A 20224-nucleotide genomic window follows, 5' to 3' on the forward strand; every position below is an offset into this window, starting at 1 on the left:
AAATGGGGAGACGTTTATCAAGGTCTCTTGGCAGCTCTTTCTCTTCTCTCTTTCTGTTTCTCTTTTTGAGATGATAATGATATTTTAGAAACTACTAGCTGCCTGCCGAACTTTGTCTCGACTATTCTTTCATGAATAATATCGATATTCTTAAAAGACTTCTTTTAGCTATATGTACCCACATCCATTATTATAATTCACCGATTCTGTTTCAAATTTGATAAATTCAATTTTATAATTATTGTCAAGATACGGCTTTCTATCTGTTAATTAAATTTAGGCATTTTTTTTTTAACTTTTGGAAAAGAAACTGGAACTGGATCATTTCCCAGTAGACCGAATTGTGAATCTAAACCATTCTCGAACCCACCTGAACTCACACAAAAAACTACTTCAAAATAGATCCAGCCGTTTAGGAGGAGTTTAGTCACATACACGCAACTGTCAGCACTCAATTCAGCACGCGGTACCAAATACACCCTTCAATCAATCAATTCTTGCAAAAAGAAACTCCATCATCCGACTTATGGTTGAGGGGGAGCGAAACTCGGTAAGCAAAATACATCTTAAACAAGTGTTGGTGCCACACCTGAAAAACCTGCCTGTTAAGTATGGCTTAGTGGCGTAGTCGGCTGGACTGCGCGCAAGCGCTGCGAGTGAAGGGAGAAGGATACTCAGGGAGTGCGAGAGAAGACAGGCCAGAGGGAAGTCGAGTACAGACGCGGCAGAGAAACGACAGTGTAAAAGGGGAGAAGTTGAGATCGTGATTAAACGCTTAACTTAAGTTGTTTTTGTTTTAACGGCAAATGATTTACTTTACTGGCATATTGATGTTATTTCTTGCAAACTTTAATGTTTAAATTGTAAATAGAAAATTGTATCAATAATTTATTATCAAGTATTTCTACACGTATTTGTAGCAATCAACTACTTTTAAATACCTCGTATAATGTTTTTAGTATTTATCATCCAATCTAGAAAACCAATTACGCAGTTATATTATTGTTAAACTGTTGCAAAAATGTTAACAATGGCGTATTTTGCACAACAACAAATTATTCCGAAAATTGGGATTTTCGCATAAAGTCTATGCATTTAAAATTGGTTTAACCATATTTTCATTTAGCAAAATTACATGGAAATGACAAACGTTGAATTACATTGACGTACAAAATGCCACAATGATAATGACATGAATAAACGTGTGACATTTTGCAATCAACTGTTTACGACTATAAAAGGTAAAACAATAACAATTGAATATTAATTTTAAACCGTAGTTTATGTACATACAACACTAGAAAATGGACGGACAAGAATTCAAAGATTCAACCAAAACTGTATCAGAAATGATTGTTGATTACATGGAAAAAGTACCATTTATGTAAGTATTTCATTTAAAACGTGTCCCTAATATATTAAAAACAATCAATTACAGGAGTTTAGCAAATAAAGTAAGACCAGGATTTCTTGAAAACGAATTGGAAGATGAGTGTCCTAGCGAGGGCAGCCATTTTGTTACGATCAAGCGAGATTTCGAACAGAAAATTTTGAATGGCATTTCACATCGCGTTTCTCCCCATTTTCACTCAGATATTCCGATGGGCAATAGCTATGCATCAATGGTAGCCGAAATATTGATTGCTGGATTAAATAATGTGAGTCTCAACTGGGAGGCGAGTCCCGCAGCGACTGAATTAGAAGTTATTGTGTTAAACTGGCTGGTAGAGATGTTAAATCTTCCGAAATATTTTAAAATTGCAACAGGGAATTCCGGAGGTGGCGTTTTACAGGTAAATAATAAGTGTTTTGCTGTTTACAATCAATACTTCAACATTTTGGTGATTTTTAAGAATACTGGAACTGAATCCATTTTGTTATCGCTCTTATCTGCTAGAACGCGTGCAATTGACAATTATCGGAATACAAATGATAAAGATATTATTACAGACGATGCTATCATAAAAAATTAGTATTTTATTCATCAAATCTGGCGAAAACAACGTGTGACCTTGTAAGTAAGATCACCACTATTAAAGTTCGCCATCTTGTCGCGGACGCCGATGGTAAAATCAATGCATCTACGCTAAAAATGGCTTTCGAAGAAGATGTTAGCAATGATTTAATACCATTAATGTACGTGTCATCAATGGACACTAATACCTTGATATGTTTTGATGATCTCGCGCAAATAGGTCCTATATGTCAAAAATTTAATGTTTGGTTGCATATAGACGCTGAAAACTCTGGAATGGCATTGATTTGCCCTGAAATGCGTTCGATAAGCAAAGGAGTCGAGTATGCTGATTCAATTGCAGTTGGTTTGCATAATTTATTAATGTCACAAGATGTCGTTGCTTACTGGATCAAAGAGGGAGTCTATTTAACTTCTGCATTGAATATGGATCCGTTATATCTTAGACACAAACATGTCGGCAATATTCATGACTACATGAATTGGCAAATTGGTACTGGACGAAAGTTCAAAGCATTGAAAGTTTGGATAACACTGAAATCATTCGGATTGGAAGGGATGCAAGTTCAGGTTAGGAAACAGATAAAAATGGCAATGAAAATGGAAGAATTGGTACAGAAAGATAATCGGTTTGATTTGGTTGCACGTAATTTAGGAGTAGTTTCATTTCGATTAAAAAGTGAACAAGAAAATGATTCGCAAAAGTTACTTGAACGAATTAATCAAAACGGAAAGATTTCGTTAGGTTCACGTGAAAATGAAGCAAATTTTTGTATACAGTTTATTGTCAATCAAAACATGACTGACGAAGATGTTACATTTGCTTGGGAAGAAATCATAGCCCACCTTTAAGGTTAGAATTTCAATTTTGCATTTTACGCTTGTATTCTTTCAATCTGATTGCTTGAATATTGATGAATCCTGTAGCATCCTGTGGGCTGAAGTCATCATGTTTATCCATTGATACCAAGTTTTCATTATAAGTCGAAAAATTTGATTTCCGCCCCAACACAATGACTAAATTGTTAAAGTAAATTATTAATTATTATTAAAAAAACAATTTCTTCTTGTTACTAACCCGATCCTGGGATAATTTCAATGTTTACACTTCCAGTTACATTTTTTGCCGCCATTTTAAGGCATTCGCCTACATAGTTACCCTCCGGCGAGAACCAGAAACCGTTGTAAACGTAGTCGGCCATTTTGAGCATCAATTGATGTTTTACCCTAAACACTTCTTTATCCAGACAGAACACCTCGAGGTCTTGCTGAGCCACATGCAGTATATATCCGGCGGGCGTCTCATAAACACCACGAGATTTCAAACCAACGTAACGATTCTCAACAATATCAATTCGTCCAATACCATATTGTCCCCCGAGTCGATTCAATTCCAAAAACATCTCCAAGGGATCAGTGATTGTTTTATCAAAGGAAAACTGAAGTGACTTTGGACATCCGCTGTCAAACTCAATGGTAAATCTCATCGGATGTAACAATTTATTCTTGACAGGACTCTGTGTCATCATGAACAAGTCCTGCGGTGGTTCAGTGTTGGGGTTTTCAAGGATGCCGGACTCATAACTGATATGCATAAGGTTGGCATCCATGCTCCATGGGGCTTTAGGTGTGACCGAAACAGGTATACCATGCTTTGAAGCGTATTCCAGCAAATCCTGACGACCTTGGAATTTGGCGCAGAATTCTGCATCACGCCATGGTGCAATTACACGAATTTCAGGACAGAGGTAATACGCTGACAGTTCGAAACGGATTTGATCGTTGCCTTTACCTGTAGCGCCGTGGGAAATGTATTTAGCTGCGTGTTTTTTGGCGCAAGCGATAAGACCAACTGCAATACAGGGACGAGCAAGAGATGTGCCTAAAAGGTAGCGATTTTCATAGATTAAACCAGCGCGGATAGCTGGCCAAACGTATTCTTCAACGAATTGCTTCCGCAAGTCATCAATCACAATCTAAAAAATTAAATTGTAGTTCAAACAAGTAATTGTTTTGTGTTTTTGTTTCTCTTACGTCTGTAGCACCAAGTTTTTTAGCTTTCTGTCGCGCTGCTTCAAAATCTTCGTCTTGGCCAATGTTAGCCATGTAACAAATTACTTCGTAGTTCTTTTCCAGGAGCCATTTTAAAATGCAGCTGGTGTCTAAGCCACCAGAGTAAGCTAGAATTACTTTGTCTTTACTCATTGCGATTGACGCTTGCAACTACAAACTGCTCCCTAATCGCACATGATGTTAATAATAAATGGTCATTAATTGACCTTTTTGGGAATTATCAGTAGAAAATTAAGCAATGGCAATAATTACATAACAAGTCAATAATTGTAATCGACTGAGTGTTATACATGGGCATTCATTTCAAATAATATACCAAAATAATATATTTTATATTTTATACCAAGAATCGAAAAAAAGCATTTTTAGTAAAAAAAAAGAAATATTATAATATTTATTTTTGTGGAAAATTATTAAGTTTCCTGGAATGTTCTGAACAAATGGGAAAATAATTTCTATTAGTCATTTGTGATAGTTGAAAAAGTATTCCGTATTTCAAATGTAAAAACTGGAATTTCAAACATGGATGTTGATTTGGCGCATGCGCGTTAATATAGTCATTCTCGTAGCCACTCTCATATAAATTCAAGTTCATTTCGTCTCGTTACATTCGTTACGCATTTTGGCGCGTCTAATTTTGAGACCAGAATTCGCTAAGCAACGCAGAAATGTCGTCGACATCTCAAAAACATCGCAACTTCGTCGCCGAGCCAATGGGCGACAAAGTAGTAACGGATCTGGCTGGCGTTGGCGATGTACTCGGCAAGCGGCTCGTCGAAAAAGGCTTCGATAAGGTTAGATTCCAAAAAATTTACTGCACAATCATAATTTCCCCGCGTAATATTACGAAATCAGCTAACAGGTGTTTCTCTTATTGTAGGCGCACGTCGTGCTTGGTCAGTACCTGGTGCTGAAGAAGAATAAGGAACTGTTTCAAGAATGGATGAAGGATACCTGCCAAGCAAATGCGAAACAGTCAGGAGACTGCTATCAATGTCTCAACGATTGGTGTGAAGAGTTCTTGTAAATAGAATTTTATATGTTGGACAGGTCCGGTTGCATTTTGGAGATTTTCTAAGAATTACTATACTTTTGTATTTAATAAGATATGAAAAGCAAGTGATATTGTATTAATGATGAGTGGCACTGCTTGCACCAATGCTTGATGCAAACACATTTATATTGTAAAGTTAAATTTAACTGGATTGCAAGTGTGAGTAAAAATGATTTTTAATAAATATATATTCTTATAAGTCAGAATTTTGGGTGAGTTTTTGATTTGTGTCATTTTTGTTTAGGTTATTCATTTAAAACATTAAAATATGTAATTTGTACATTGGTGAAAATTCATGTGAATCAAATTTTCCTGTGGATTTCAAGGCTATGGAAGGTAGTCTAACAACGTTTTTAATTACTGATTATTCCTCAACTATTTCTGAATTAATTATTATATACACACATAATTCTATAAATTAAGACTGATACTGTAAAGTTTCAATTAAAAAATACTCAAAATGATAGAATATAGTCAAATAAACGTTGATATCAATATATTTTAATGTATATTTAAACAAAGTACAATTTTCATGCTTAAATCTGCGTTTTAAAGCACTTTCGTTCTTTTCTAACGTGCGTAATCTAAACTTATACTTATAATTTTCAGTATATATTATTCTGTGAATGTTATTTTAAACGGAGTGATAAATCAGCTAACAAAACGGAAACTTCGCTTGAAAAAAGCAAAACCACAATACACGCTAGCGCCAGATCGATGTTCTCGAACGATTGTCCTCAATTTCCGGAATTGCCATCACGCGTCAGCTTTTCTCGTCGAAATAAAGTATGAATTCGCTTAGGACATGTCACAGAGTCACGCAAATCATGCCCGACACGCAAGTTGCGCGCCTCTCGTTTATCCAAATCAATCTAATTTTATGCATGCCCCAAATATCAACTTGAGCGACATCGTTATTTTTATGAATTATGTCTTGGAAAGTCATAAAGGCAGTAAAGATTAAAAGATGAGCATTTGCGTTCGCTATGTCTGCCAGTGCAGATGTAAACTACGATGGTACATGCCAAACTACTCTAAAATTTTTAATTTTTTACTTTTCTTTGCTTTTCTGTAGATTTTGCGTATGTTATTCGGAAATTTCCACCGGCGCGCATTTGTTTCGGGTCTGGAGCACCGAGAAAAGTGGTTGTGACTCATGACAAACCTTCCAATAACCTTGGACCGGCGTATTACGATGGCGTTTATCATTATGAGAAGGTAATATTTTAATGTTAGAATCTAATGGGTTTTCCTTTAATCACTTTATTTTTTAGATTCGTAGTAAACGAGGAATTCCCGGATTGGCCAACACAGCTGAACGAGTCACACTAGATACGTCGCAGATGATTATTCCGGATCCATGCAAATATTCCATAGTTAAACCTATTGATTTTGTTCAAAATTGTGTGCCATTCAATGTTGGCAACAAGAGATTGAAGCGCTTTATAAATAACAATCCTGGGTACAAACACGTAAAATTGTTACATCTTTCAAAATAGTGGCTGAACAAATTTTCTCTTGTTTTTAGACCTTCTACTTACAAACCGTCGAGAATACAATGCAAACGTACGCGTGTGGATTATAACTTTGGTCGTCCATGTGTGGTGCCTGCCGTCGAAATGATCTGCATTAATTATCCCAATAAAAAGTGTGAAAAGTGCGGCGAGCCGTTTGAGTATGGCGATTTTTGGCATCGCAATTATCAGGATTATTTATGTACGCAATGCATGGAAGAAGAACATCATCTGCATGAGATGTACCAAGAAAAAGAACTCTGCTCTTTCAAGGTATATTGAATAAAGTTTTTGTTTACTACCTTACATATTGTTATATTGTATTACAGAAAATTCGAACATGCACATTCATCCATAGACACGAAGGAACTTCAGCCGCCATACGATTAATGCCAAAGAACAAAATCGCGAAAAGATTCCGCATAGAAAACTACCTCTCGCTTTACAGCAAGTGTTATTGCACAAAAAGTTATACGGAACTTACAATTCCACTCAACGATCGATTATGATCGAAATAATTAATTTTCTTTCATGTTTTACATTTTTAGAATAAATAATCACCAATCGAGCATCGTCGTTTGTTTTCGTTCGGGTTCGGCACTGTTCGGCATTCACTTCGTGTCGTTGCAATTGTGTTAGTAGTAACTCGTATGTGAGTGTTTTTAGATTGATGTTTTGTGTTCGAGCGCCGGTATTCTATAAATAGCGACGACGCGTAATCCAGGTGAGAACTAAATTAGTATTTTTTGTATTGATTACACCTATAACAATGTAATAATATAAACGAATCGTCTTCAAACGCGTTCATCGACTTCGTACTCATCCAGAGATGAACGTCGATTGTTTGTTGTCGAGGTCGTAAACATGTCAACTCGGAGATTGTGCAACTGTCAGTTATTTTGACATTTCGTTGTTTGGCGTCCGTTTGCGCCACTCGCATGTTATTTTTAAACAATTTCCAAGTGTTTTGTTGTGTTCTTTTGTGTTACTTACAAATGTTTCGTGACAATGTTCGGATTAGATCAATTTGGTTATAAAAGTAGGGAAAACGAAGAGAATCTGCTCGATCAGGCTTTGCGTCAAGGTGAAGCCTTACGCGCTGCAATCATGCAAACAATTATTCGAAACGAACCGTTTTACACGGAAAATTCAACACCAGAAACAGAAAAACCCATAGAAATAAGTTTGCATGAAAAGCACGCTTGTTTAGCATACATGAACGGTGATCCTATGTCAAGGGACGAAGAGCGGCAAGCGTTAAACACATTTCGATCATTGTCTGGTAGCGATATTTGCGACTTAACTTCGCGTTCTTTTACAACAACGCAAAGCAAATGTAAATGTGAGACTTGCCGAGCTTACTGCAAGCTCAGTTATAATATTCCACCATTGAATTTGAAACAATCTTTGGCTTCCAGTACAATAGTCTCGAAAAATCTAGAAAAACACGACCATTTTCAATTGTTTCAATATGTAAATTCGTTAAAAGTTGTTTTATATAGTTTTACAATATCAAACGAAGGTAAAACCAAAGTTTGTAGTAATAATCACGTGCAAAAATGCAAGTTTGATGATTTAAGTGTTATATATTTTATTGAGTATGAAATTCCAGTTGGAATTTCAAAATACCACAGTAGGAAACAATCACGAGTTGATAGTGGTCTGAATAGCGTTAATTTCGTTAAGAAATGTTCAAAGAATTTAGTCGATGACGGTAATTTTAATTTCATTCTCTTTATACTTTTTTATGTTGCTTTTAAATTTTTTTAGTTGTTTATTTTAAGCAAGTAATAATTCACGATGTGGAAAACTTGAACGTTGTTAATTTGGAAGAAGTTGATGTGGTTTTTAATATCACAGCGAGAACTTTGCGCCAAAAGAAGTCGATTATACTCGGTGCAGCAAAGTTTAATTTGATTGAGGTTTGCAATTCACCGTTTTTGAGTTGTCTGCAAGAAGTTCCTGTATTTTTGACCGGAGATTCACCTATCGTCGTTGGTATTATAAGAATTCAATTGCAACTTGGTTGTGATCGTATATACTTCGGGAAAGAATTCATAGGTATTAAAAAAACTGATTTTTTACGATATTATGGAAAAAATGAAAATATTTTTAGAATGCTTGCAAAATAAAGAAAATCATACGAAAATTAATTTGGAATCAAACGAGAACCTTGATGAAACTTTTACGTTGGGTAGTGAGCTTAAATCTACAAAGAAACCCAAAGAACCACTGAAAAATCTCGTTATTTCTCCGAGTAAAGTTACACTTAAAGATAAACCTAGAAGGAAAGTAATTATTGACCAAAAAGTGATTAAAAATGATGACAAAATTAAGCCCAAGCGACTAAAACCGCAAGAAACTATAAAAGACGACGATCTGTCAAAACATGTTGCGCCTAACCTCAATTCCCAACTATTAAGTGAAGTAATTTCTTTTAAAATTTAATATTTTTCTGTATATTACAATATTTCGTGTTTATTTATTTCAGAAAATCATTCTTTTTGGTTTTATATTCGTCTCTGATGTGGAATATCACCTCCCGCACACACAAACTTACTTCACGTGTCAGCCATTTTGCCAACAGGACTACGTCTGCAGTAATGTAACGCAAGGCGGTTGCTTTAACTATCATCAATTGATTCCGTACATCTACGATGAAGACTTTCTTTTCAACTTGCGTGAAAACCATATGATCATTGAGTTCTTCTCGACGCAATCAGCATCAAGAGACGAGGTGATTGGCATTTGTAAAGTACCATTGCACCAATATTACCTAGCTTTTCGTAATCCAGTGATTGTTAAATACTTGGAACGGAATAACTTGCCTGTAATCGGAACCGATTGGTATGAGCCTATTAAAGATGTCGTCAGTAGTAACGCAGTGGGCTATGCGAAGATTTTAGTTGCACTTGGATCTGAAGAGCAGGTGAAGAATTTACAAAAAGAGCGAGGGTTCATGGATGATATTGTAAAACGAAATAAGAGTATAGTTAAAACTACAAGAGAAAAGGTAGTGATTAATAAGGAAAAGGAAATTGTTACACGAAAAAGTGTTAAAAATGTTAATGTTAAACTGCAGGATAAAAAAACACAATCGACTAATCTCACGGATGATTTAGTAGTTGTAACGCCACGTGGTAAAGTTGATAAAAGTACTGCTGTAACACCAACACTTGCACTTGAGTTTAATTTGCCTACTGCTCAAAACAAAATGGCGGATTCAGATAAATCAAGCATTACAATGGTTGACGATCGCTTGCAGACTATTCAAGAGTATCTGCATCAATTGGTTGAGCTAAAAACAACTTCACAAACTCAAAGTACAGTAACTAATCAGATGGAAGCAGAAAATGACACAAATCTTGCAGAAAGTCAAAGTTCAACTGCTCAAAACCGTGATGTGAATGAATTGAATAACGTTAATATAAGCGCTGTACAAAATGGTGGCACAATTCCACCAAAAACAACTGCCGGTCTGCTTGCAACTTTACAAGGTGTGATGAAACCTGATCACACTGCCAAATTAAGTTTCAAAGCACAGATTATCGTAGAATCAGCACTGCATTTGCCTGCGCGGAAAAAGTGTCGCGCTAGAAAAGTTAAAGGGAAAATAATTCGAGAAGAATTGCAACCGAGTACATATGTCAGTTATGAGATTAAAGATGGCGCCGTGAAGACTTCACAAGTTGTGCAGAAGAGTACCAGTCCTGAATGGTACATGAAACATGATATTTCCATACCAGTTGATTATTTAACAAATGTAAGTTAAGAACACCTAGTAATAATATATAATAACTTATTTATTGTTTTGATATTAACAGAGTAATCGTCGATTGTTATTCAAAGTCTGGCGTAAGAGTAACAATGGCTCGACGATTCCCAACATGCAAATTGATACAATCATAGGTTTCGCTACTGTAGATTTGACAGTATTGCTTGCAGGATTGCCTACAATCGAAGGATGGTTCAATATTATGGACTTTTCCAATAAGTGCAATGGTCAAATCAAAGTAAGATATTTTTTAAAATGCTATTAGATAAAATTAAATAAAATTCGTTTGTTTCTAGATAAACATTATACCGTTAGAAGATATAACAAAATATAATAACTTACCGAGTACAACAAATACATCGTATACTACCACGCCTGCTTCAACAAAGGACACGCCTTTAATAGAAGGCACCTCCTCTCCAGATGAAACTTTTAATAGAGCGTTAAAAAGAAAATTTATCGAATTGGAAGAAATCTCACAGCGATTAAAGGCACGACTCAATCATGTTACAGAAGATATTCCGCCTGTGGATGATCAGGAGGTGAATGATGAAAGTGCTGATGAGTTCGAAAATGACATCAATACTTTATGCGTCGAAGAAGATTATGAGTTGTTGGATTTTGCGAAAGAGGCGCAGGATATGAACATGCGCAGAGTGTCCACTAGTTTACACGAATGGCAGCAAGGCAATTCGAATACAACAGAGTTGATGATTACAACAAATCAAGATAATGATGATAATTCCAATGTTGAAGAAAATTGCATAAAACCACAGTTTGCGCTCCAAGTAGTGCATAAAAACGAAAATGATGCAGTCGTAAATATTACGGAGAATATGAAAACTTTCGTCCCGGAAGTTGCAACTCATGCGGAGTCCGCCATTTTGACAAACTCATCTTCAAGTAGTTCGTCTACATTGGATAGGCAACTTCACGAGGGCAAAGAACGTATTGATCATCTTTTGCAGAGATTAACTTCGTTGTCAATGGCACAAAAGAATCCAGTTGAGACTGAAGTGGCAGGTTTTGACAGTCGGTATGTGAGTGGGTGCTCTACGAGTCAGGATCCAGTGGTAAATTCTGGAAATCTTAACTTGGAGGAAGATATCTTTAGTGAGTTGGGTATTGAAAGCGATTTTGATGTCCGGAAACTGTTCAATGCTTCCATGGGCAATTTTAATGGTAATTTAGAAGCACTTGTAGATGGGAGTTTTAGAGACGAGCCGGATGGCGAAGGAAATACGACAGAATCAAGCAGCGACGATAAACTAAACTGAGATTAATTTATTGTATATGTAGTTTGTAAGCATGAGAACAATGAGGCGTATTATAAGTCGGTTTTATTAAAGACATTGTATGAAAGAAGCAAATTTTACTGTTTGTGAATATAAACTTACTCTGCTGCAGGCATGGTTGCCTATAGTTGTGATTTCATTCGTATGATTTGTATTCATGTTTCTGTCGAGTATATCCGAATGCATCCGATGATTTTATGATGTTTCGCTTTCATCAACCTAACATTATCAGCTGATACTAGGAAAACGAAGCAGATTTGCAGCAGGAAAAGGTGCGACTGCAATGATTCGTTCAGAAATGTGCGGTGATTGCCGTCGCGAGTGCTGTGAACTAAAATTATTGTGAGTTTCGCCACTATATTCATTACTGACACGAGATGGAAGTGACGATGGAAAAGCCCCGGGCAAAGACCGTGAGTCGATTGTTTTTGTTGTTAAACAATTGTGCGTCGTTGTCGATTGCACAATATTTATTCGGTTATTTTAAGACGACTTTAGTTTAATAAGTCATTTGCTAGTTGTTTTCTTTTGAAATTTACAGCGTAAAAAACGTGATAAAGAAAGATCGAATTTAATTAATACAAATAACACATCTGTTGAGGGGGTTGCCGGAACTTCTTCTATTCGAGAAAATGTTGTAAATCCCCAATCTGATGAAATAAGTGACACAAAGGAAATACAAAATGATTTACAAGATTCCAAACCTTCCGAAGAAATTCTTGAGGAGTCTAACGCGTCAGAACTTTCAAAAATAACAGAAGTCACAGAAAAGACTTCGGAAATTTCCCTACAAAGCGAAGAAATCGAGACAGAAAAAATGGCGGAGTCGGCTCCACCAGCGGAGGTACCAGAGGCCGCCATCTTGCCATTACAAACCACAAAAAGCGAATCAACGCAATCTGTATTGCAACAAACACCGCGTGAGAAACACCAGCAAGAGATCACATTTCAACAGTTGAATCATCAGTTTGAGCGAGAGAAACATCTCATGTTGAAGCAACTCGAAGCCGCCGAGAAGGCACACACGCAAGAGAATCGCGTGCGATTGCGTGCGTTTACCGAAAGTCAGCTCGGAGCATTGTACGCCAACGGCGAACTCAAAATGCTCGAATCGTTTGTTGCAGATTTCGTCGCTGCAGAACTGAAGGGCACCGCATTGAAGCAGCATCCATTATACGAACTATTAGTCACCTATTTACAAGCGCGTAAAAATGTCAAAATGTCCGCGAATGAAGTGGAAGAACTACGACGCAACTGCGACGCGTTACAAAAGGAACTTTGGAAGGTGGAGAACGTGGTCGTACGCAAACAGGGCATTTGTTCAGACGATAACACTGTGTACGCTAGTTATAGCCACAACTTCGCCACATTTAATCACAACACTTTTAAGCGTGTAAATCGAGATAAAAACAAAATTCAGGAGACGATCAGTCAGAATTATGCGTTCTATAGCTACATGGTACAGGTTTCTAAACTACAGATAGAATGTTTTATTCAAAACGTCATTAATTCTGTGATATCCGTGACGCATCTAAGACCAAATACGGATGTAACACTCCTAATGCAGAACCTGCCTGCGCAAGTGCAGCCATTCATCAGCGATCTGCGTCTGTGCGTCTCGATTCTCTTTCAGTTTCAGCGTAAATACATCGCGGATCCAGAGTTTGTCAAAGAGGCACGCACATGGCTGGATCAACTCGTTGCTGTTTTATTGCGATTCTCTACGTGGCAGGACCACTTGTTTCTGTTGAATCACATCTTAAGATGTCCGCCAGGTGTCGCCACATGGGCGTCACACTTTATTCAGTTACCGATTGATGACAAATGCGAGTCGCCATTTGCAAATTATGAAGTTAACCATGTTCTCACTCTATTGGGGAATATTTTATTACCAATTGATAAAAGAGAACTGTTTCTTGAAGAAGTAATTAATTTATTATTAATATTGTGACTTTGTATTCATTTTTTTGTGTTTAAAGCTTTCTCAACAGCCTGATGTCGTTGAAGCGCTTTGGGTTGTGGTTGATTCCGATGGAGAGGAAGACGATGAAACTGCGGGGACTGCTCTCAAGGAAAATGATCTTGTTAGCATGCTTAATCAACTACCATTGGAAAAGTTTTTCAAGAAAATTCTACGGTTTGATGAGCGGAATGTTGAAGGCATTCTTACACAGAATCATATTCTTCAACTTTTCTCATTCCTTACAGTTGTTTTAAAAACCTTACAAAATGGCCTCACTACTTATAACCAAGTGAGGTATTTGCAACTTTGTAAGAGATTGAGTAGATTTATAAGACATGTCGTGCAATATGCTACTGATCAACTGGAAATATTCTTTGCGAGTTCTGAAGCGCGTTTTTCCACTATGTCAGAACGTTTACAAGTGGAATATGATGCGTTATTCTTACGTGCTTTTTATTACCTCTACGTGTCTGAAAAGTTAGGCGCTTGGCAGTTTCTTGCTGTTTTGCCTTTCGACGCCATTACGAATTCTACTCTGTGGAAGATTTTTTATTTTCTGCATGATTTTGACAATACTTCCAATTCATTACTCGGTAGGTAGTATTATTTCATGTAAAGATAGAATTTAATGTGTAGATTTCACACAGAGTCTACCGATAGTTTTAACTACCAATCAAAAATCTGGACGCCATCATTCCGCATGCCTTTTGAGGAGCATCTCAGCAATATGGCGGAAGATGAGTGTTATTACTTGTTGAGTACAATTGCTAACATGGCGCTGAATCGTAAACATGACGAAATGGAGTTCATCAAATGTGCTACACTTGATATTTTACATGTAAGTTCTTATAACACGCAATATTTAAGGGAAGAAAACATTTTTATTGTTTATGTACTACGTAGATTGGTTTCGTGAGCGAAGCCACTCAAGAATCCTGCTCGAAGAACTCACGCATACTTTTAACACATATCACATCCAAATATCCAAGTCTCTTGTCTGATGTCTTTAAAACTGTGCATGAAAATATCGCAAGAGTTGGTAAACTCGCGTTGTATTTGTACGAAGAATTACCTATTTCTGTATGGCAAATCAGCGATGAAGATCTTTCTTGTATAGAAAATTGGTTGTTACACAAAGCACCAACCACGAATGAAAGTAAACTATCAAGAATGATTATTTCTCGATTGAATTGGGATCTTACATATACCGAAAACGACAGTCAGTTGTTTTTGCCCTATGAAGTGCACTGCAAGATGGCGTCTCTTATAGTCAAAGCTACCGATATTGACCCGTCTTATTTAAACTGGGCTTGGCAAACAGCGGTTCGACTGAGATTACACATGACAGACAAAGGAGTGAAGAGTTTCAATCAAGTCAGAGATATTGATTTTTATGTTATTATTGATAAAGGAGTTAGGGACCAGCAACCATTGGCCGCTTTCATATCAGTGTTAATATCTTCATGGGGACATTTAATTCCATTAATTTGCACAAAAGGATTCGATCAACTTCTATTTCTGCAGTTGCATCAAAAGCACGAAGCGGTTTTGTTTGCGCTTAATTTGATTGTACCGTTGTTTTTGAACTGTCAGGAAAATGTGATCAATCTTGACCGGTTTCAAATGGTACTCATGGGATTATTAAACGCGGACAGGACTTATATCAACATGGCTAAGAGTCTTGTAGTAAGCCAGAACACTATTCTAGAACAGTTTGGTAATATGATAATTGCTCAGATTGCAAACTATAAATTATATGGTCTTGATACACCGCGATGTGTTGTACGACTTTGGATTGACTCATTGGTATCAGTCACAAATTGGAACCGAGATCATGGCGTGATGTACTTATTGGATGTGATTATACAATCAGCTTTTTCTTATAAAGATTCGATGGAGGTGATTTATAACACTTTACGGGATCTTCTACAGGCGTCAACACCACAGGAATCTTCTAATTCTCTATCGTCGCTTTTCAAATGGGCGGCCGCAGGGTCCAATCAAAGTAATCTCCTTATCAACACATCGTTGTCAAGTTATCCATACCTAGCAGTGGTAATGATTGATTTGGAGCATGAGGAACGCGAAAAGTCAACAAATCTCTGGACAGAGATACTGCAAACTTTATACGCGCAAAAAGGGAAGGTTAATGTTGATGCGGCCATTAAAAAAGCAGCTAATAAATTGAAACTGCCTGCGTTTGCGTCAGGTTCACTTTGTTTGTTCCGATGGGCGCAGCAAGCATTAGACACACCTGTAGATCATCCGATTGCAGTGTTATTCTGGCAGAAATTTTTCTGTTTGTATCTCTATCATGTACGCATCCCGCCTAATCAAACCGTCTGCGTGGGGGAGAAGTTTTTTGAAGGTGTGATAAATTTTAACTTCCTCAAACGCATGAAGAAAAAATTACAAGAAACTGTTGAATATTACACTGGACAAACAACCGATGCTGATTTCAAACATCATGATCCAAAGACGCAGTTGTATTTAATGTCGACAATGAAGACTTTTAACGCATTCTGTTTATGGTTGGAAGAACCACGTTTACAGGAGCCAACTTTATATGTTCAAGGATTACCGCCGCAATATGAACCCCCCTTGTTGAATATGGTGTTTCAATGCACGAATGAATTATGGATGGAATATGTGAACTATAATGCTATTCAAGAAGCGCGATTAAATTGTATTAAAACGTGGAATCAAGCGAATTATCGCGAGAAGAAGAATATTAATAAACCACGAAGTGTTAGCTTAAGCGCAGAAGCGACAAATCCATGGGAACGGATTAAACATCGCCTTAAATCTTACGATACACCAAAACCAGCGTCTGATGTGATATTAAAAGATCCTTTATTGCCACCATTGGATATTAATGATAAAAAGACTCTCTCCCGAATAGTTAGTGAACAATTGGACAAACTTACAGCGTGTGCACAGTATGTAAAAATAATGTTTACTTTTTGAAATATTAATAACACGTATGTTCGTTTACAGTAATTTTTATATTGAATCTTCGACACATACAGCGATGAATCGTGAATATGAAAATCTCATTATTAAGTTGTATATTTCCAAGTCAACTTCCAAAGTTCTAACTGCATATTGCACTAAGAACAACAGTGTGCAATGTTCAGGACCAGCAAAAATTGCGATTAGCACGGTGGAGTCGAAGATTAACGAAACTGTGGCTAGTCGATTGGATGAGTTTAATGCAGGGTTTGACGCTTTTGTCACTGGGAGATTGCAAGCCGCTCCCGTGAATTTGTGTTACTCATCTGTGTTTCTACAACATATAATTGGGTAAGTTATAATATATCTGCTTATTGTGTTGGTTTTGACGTTTTATGATATTAGTCTGCTAGAAAACCAAAAACTTTACAAGCGTGAATCAAACCAATATGGCGTCGATTTCTTCTATCATGTCCTATCGTTGATTAACGAAGAAACTTCTAATTTTTATCCGACCAAAAAACTCTTCACTGAATGTTTGGAACGTCTGGGACAGTCTCACATTCATGGTGAAGAAGAAGAAACGCCTAAACTTCTTGATAAAATATTACATGACCCTAACATGGGCACTTATCTTGCCCCACATTTTTCGCCGGTACATGTAGGTACCGCTAATTTTATTATGATGTACTCGATGATCACCAAAGGACTTCGGGAGAATCCCGATTTGTTATATTCGTTAATTTCAAAGGTAAAGTAATATTTTTAACATTTATGTAATTTTACTATCTACTTCTTCTACACCTATTTCTACTTCTACTTCTTTATTATTAGTTCGACGTTAATAAGTGGTTGCAAAACAACAATCCAAAACTAAGCCAAAGATCACAATTTATTGAACTGGTTATCAAAGCCCTGGTTGAAATGGGACCTGAACCGAAAGTAGAGAAGCATCCTCTACATGAATTATACAGGAAACACTTGGTACACATTTTTCAATATCAGTTCCCCGAACATTACGGGGAGATTTTAATGCACGTCTTGAAAGGTAGCACCGGCGCAGTATCCGATTGTATTACTGTAAGTGTATGGTTGGACATTCTGAGCACTCTTGCGTATCCTCAGCAGATTAAATTAACTACGCATATGCGTGATCAGTTGAGGTATTACGCACAGAATCAGAACGTGCTAAGTTATCAAGTACTGATGGACACAACGCGAATGCTCGCGCAGCATTACACTGCCGAACGTTTACAGTATGGTTTGTATGGATTATATCCGAAGACAAGCAATTATGTCGAGGTGATATCTTTGTTTCTTGGCATGACTGGACATAGTTTTGTTATTAGTGCCTTGAATACACACCAGGGAGTTTTAGGTAAGTTAATATTTATAGTCATTATGAAGTTGTGCAATTTACAAGTTTAATTTGTTCATTTTACGCTAGGTGAAAAGGTTTGTGAAATAATTTGGCCATTTTTGCGTGACATGTTTGCCCCTTGGATTCTTCCTTACTGGGCGAACAATATGAAGGACATGGCGACGTGGATTCAACAATTGACTGACGATCGTGCCGTAATTTTGCCGTGGATTCCAGCAAACGCACCTTATGCCCAAAAAATGGTTAATATGTTCTTTGAATGTATTTTGTTCATCATTCAAACACTCCCAGCATGTAATAACATTATGAGTTTCTTTTGGAACTGGTATGTTACAAACTTTGCGCATCCTGCTGTTAAGGATCATGTATTCAACGTAATACACCAGGCGTTTATACCACTGCCGTGGGCCAAGTTTTGGCCGACTGTGCAGGATGTTGAAATGATGCTTAAAGTCGCCGAGCAATACCTACCCGAGTCACATACGTTCCTGGGACATATTTTCATGGAGATACAATGGCATTCTTGGGTGTTTCATCTGGGAAAGAACGCCACTCAGCCGGTGAAGACAAGAATACACCATTGTTTACTTAGTTTGATCATTAAACTCTGTAATGAGCCGAATGTGCGTCGGAACTGCGCCAGTAAAGCGATCAACTTGTTGAATCAAGCCGAACACTATGAATGGCAACTGCTCGAACCGCAATCGGTGCAGCAGGCGATGGATTGGTACATTATGAGCTGTGATCCCATTGTAATACTTAAGACTGATCCTGCCAATTTGGACGTAAGAGTTTTAAAGTATGTATATACCTTGTTTTCATACTTAAACTTATTGAAACCACTATTATTTTAAGCTTCATAAGTATTGTTTGCTGTTATAATCAACCATACGAAGGCAGCGATGTAAACATCCTTCTGAAACGGCACATATTCGTAAAAACGTTCGTTAAATTAGTATCGGTGTTTATCAGCAAACATAAAAATGTTATACATAATAAGGAAAAGGATTTAGTTGCTCTCTTTGCTTCGCAATTAACGCACCTCGAGAATGTGGCGAGAACACAGCAAGAAGTAAACGTTCTGCTCGGGGAATTACTAGTCGTGGTAAACCAAAATGGCGTCAAAGATGGCGTCCTTAAGTATTTCGTGCAATGGCTTAGCGATAAGGAAGGTAACGGAATGATGGTGAAAGCCATTCTACAATCGACTGGAAACTACGTGAGTGATATTTCTACAGTTGGCATGTTGTATGAAACAGCTATAACGACATATTTTATTAAAAATGGTAAGTTATAGTAGAAAGATAATATTTGAGTACTGTTCAAAAATTTATAATATTTTTTTCTTAGTGAATGACTTGGAAAATGTCTCGTGGAAAACAATAGCGGGAGAATTAAAACCCTACATTATAAAATACAATTCTCTGGTGTCATCGCTAATAGAAAATGGTAACTTTTTAAGCCTCCATGCTCTGTTATTAAACAAAATGGCCACTTCTGAAGATAAACCCGCTTTGTTGAATCTTTGCCTCACATGGTTCAATGACATTAAAGTGAAGTAAGTCATCAATACAAATTCAAACTATAAATTTTGTATTCCACGATGTTAATGTTTGATTTTAAGCGATACGAACGAATTTAAATTGCCTTTGCTATGGAATGACTTCCTCTCAATTGTTACGGACTACATTCAGAAAGACGAAGCAACTGCCGGTGAATTCCTATACAAGTTCGCCCAACATCTGTGTCAACTATCCGATCAGAAGGAGAATGCAAAGTGGGGAGGCCTTCTCGGTGCTATCGGAATCGGCAAGCAAGCACCTGATAATCTAAACTTTCGTTTTATTTGTCGTGCACTCGGAGGATATGTAATGTCGCAACTCCCTGAAGCTAAAGGGAATCCACAACGTTTAAGAACTGCTGATTCTTCTCCATGTGCTGTAGGCCAACCAGGCGGTAACACGGAAGTGTGCAAGATCTTGATGAAGATGGATTTTGGTCAGAACCAGGGTAAAATTAAGGAATGTGCTGAAAAGGCCTTGAAGCAAGTAAGTTTCTTAAATTATCACAACCACATATGTTGTATACGAATCAAATTGGCGTGTTTCAGATTCAGGACCCTAAAAATTCGTTCCACAACGTGAACGCATTCTTGCGAAGAAATCTAACACTTGAGTTTTCATTTTTCAAAGAATAATTTGTTGTTTTTATATGGAATATAAAATTTTAAATTCAACACAAC

At 37.0% G+C, this 20224-nt stretch overlaps 6 protein-coding genes and 1 long non-coding RNA gene across 9 annotated transcripts; 5 read left to right on the top strand and 2 right to left on the bottom strand.

The window, feature by feature from the left end:
- Nucleotides 1–1144: 1144 nt before the first annotated feature.
- LOC135792914 (3,4-dihydroxyphenylacetaldehyde synthase-like) lies at nucleotides 1145–3035 on the top strand. The gene is made up of 3 exons (XM_065303717.1): nucleotides 1145–1384; nucleotides 1439–1793; nucleotides 1854–3035. The coding sequence occupies exons 1-3, from the start codon at nucleotides 1305–1307 to the stop codon at nucleotides 1971–1973; spliced, it is 555 nt and encodes a 184-aa protein (XP_065159789.1). The 5' UTR covers nucleotides 1145–1304; the 3' UTR covers nucleotides 1974–3035.
- On the bottom strand, nucleotides 2743–4229 carry Ass (argininosuccinate synthase). The gene is made up of 3 exons (XM_065303712.1): nucleotides 4010–4229; nucleotides 3054–3951; nucleotides 2743–2992 (listed from the first exon to the last, which is right to left on the bottom strand). The coding sequence occupies exons 1-3, from the start codon at nucleotides 4178–4180 to the stop codon at nucleotides 2838–2840; spliced, it is 1224 nt and encodes a 407-aa protein (XP_065159784.1). The 5' UTR covers nucleotides 4181–4229; the 3' UTR covers nucleotides 2743–2837.
- A 401-nt stretch (nucleotides 4230–4630) lies between these two features.
- baf (barrier to autointegration factor) lies at nucleotides 4631–5308 on the top strand. Its single transcript, XM_065303720.1, has 2 exons — nucleotides 4631–4842; nucleotides 4929–5308. Exons 1-2 carry the CDS (start codon nucleotides 4717–4719, stop codon nucleotides 5073–5075), a joined length of 273 nt encoding a protein of 90 aa, XP_065159792.1. The 5' UTR covers nucleotides 4631–4716; the 3' UTR covers nucleotides 5076–5308.
- A 23-nt stretch (nucleotides 5309–5331) lies between these two features.
- Nucleotides 5332–7185, top strand: LOC135792912 (uncharacterized). 2 transcript variants are annotated; one of them, XM_065303715.1, is made up of 5 exons: nucleotides 5332–5438; nucleotides 6178–6320; nucleotides 6377–6564; nucleotides 6631–6889; nucleotides 6946–7185. In XM_065303715.1, the coding sequence occupies exons 1-5, from the start codon at nucleotides 5432–5434 to the stop codon at nucleotides 7123–7125; spliced, it is 777 nt and encodes a 258-aa protein (XP_065159787.1). In that variant the 5' UTR covers nucleotides 5332–5431; the 3' UTR covers nucleotides 7126–7185. The 2 variants fall into 2 exon arrangements, with proteins under 2 accessions (XP_065159787.1, XP_065159786.1); XM_065303714.1 differs by lacking the exon at nucleotides 5332–5438 and adding an exon at nucleotides 5981–6119.
- LOC135792922 (uncharacterized) lies at nucleotides 6878–7487 on the bottom strand. The gene is made up of 2 exons (XR_010548489.1): nucleotides 7436–7487; nucleotides 6878–7377 (listed from the first exon to the last, which is right to left on the bottom strand). It is a non-coding gene; the product is annotated as an uncharacterized lncRNA (long non-coding RNA).
- Nucleotides 7488–7621: 134 nt separating this feature from the next.
- LOC135792897 (uncharacterized) lies at nucleotides 7622–11761 on the top strand. 2 transcript variants are annotated; one of them, XM_065303689.1, is made up of 7 exons: nucleotides 7622–8330; nucleotides 8387–8677; nucleotides 8733–9043; nucleotides 9108–9629; nucleotides 9699–10379; nucleotides 10441–10629; nucleotides 10688–11761. In XM_065303689.1, the coding sequence occupies exons 1-7, from the start codon at nucleotides 7625–7627 to the stop codon at nucleotides 11666–11668; spliced, it is 3681 nt and encodes a 1226-aa protein (XP_065159761.1). In that variant the 5' UTR covers nucleotides 7622–7624; the 3' UTR covers nucleotides 11669–11761. The 2 variants fall into 2 exon arrangements, with proteins under 2 accessions (XP_065159761.1, XP_065159760.1); XM_065303688.1 differs by having other exon boundaries at nucleotides 9108–10379.
- Nucleotides 11762–11886: 125 nt separating this feature from the next.
- Epg5 (ectopic P-granules autophagy protein 5) lies at nucleotides 11887–20223 on the top strand. The gene is made up of 13 exons (XM_065303686.1): nucleotides 11887–12099; nucleotides 12228–13610; nucleotides 13666–14242; nucleotides 14297–14487; nucleotides 14553–16588; nucleotides 16647–16952; nucleotides 17007–17352; nucleotides 17436–17979; nucleotides 18049–18781; nucleotides 18838–19268; nucleotides 19333–19540; nucleotides 19607–20030; nucleotides 20093–20223. The coding sequence occupies exons 1-13, from the start codon at nucleotides 12064–12066 to the stop codon at nucleotides 20177–20179; spliced, it is 7302 nt and encodes a 2433-aa protein (XP_065159758.1). The 5' UTR covers nucleotides 11887–12063; the 3' UTR covers nucleotides 20180–20223.
- The last annotated feature ends 1 nt before the right edge of the window (nucleotide 20224 follows it).

This window comes from Atheta coriaria, unplaced genomic scaffold (assembly GCF_025399875.1).
Source record: "Atheta coriaria isolate IRGN ID8LTWV9N9 unplaced genomic scaffold, Caltech_Dcor_3.1 hic_scaffold_5_pilon, whole genome shotgun sequence".
NCBI classification, from domain to species: Eukaryota; Metazoa; Arthropoda; class Insecta; order Coleoptera; family Staphylinidae; genus Dalotia; species Dalotia coriaria.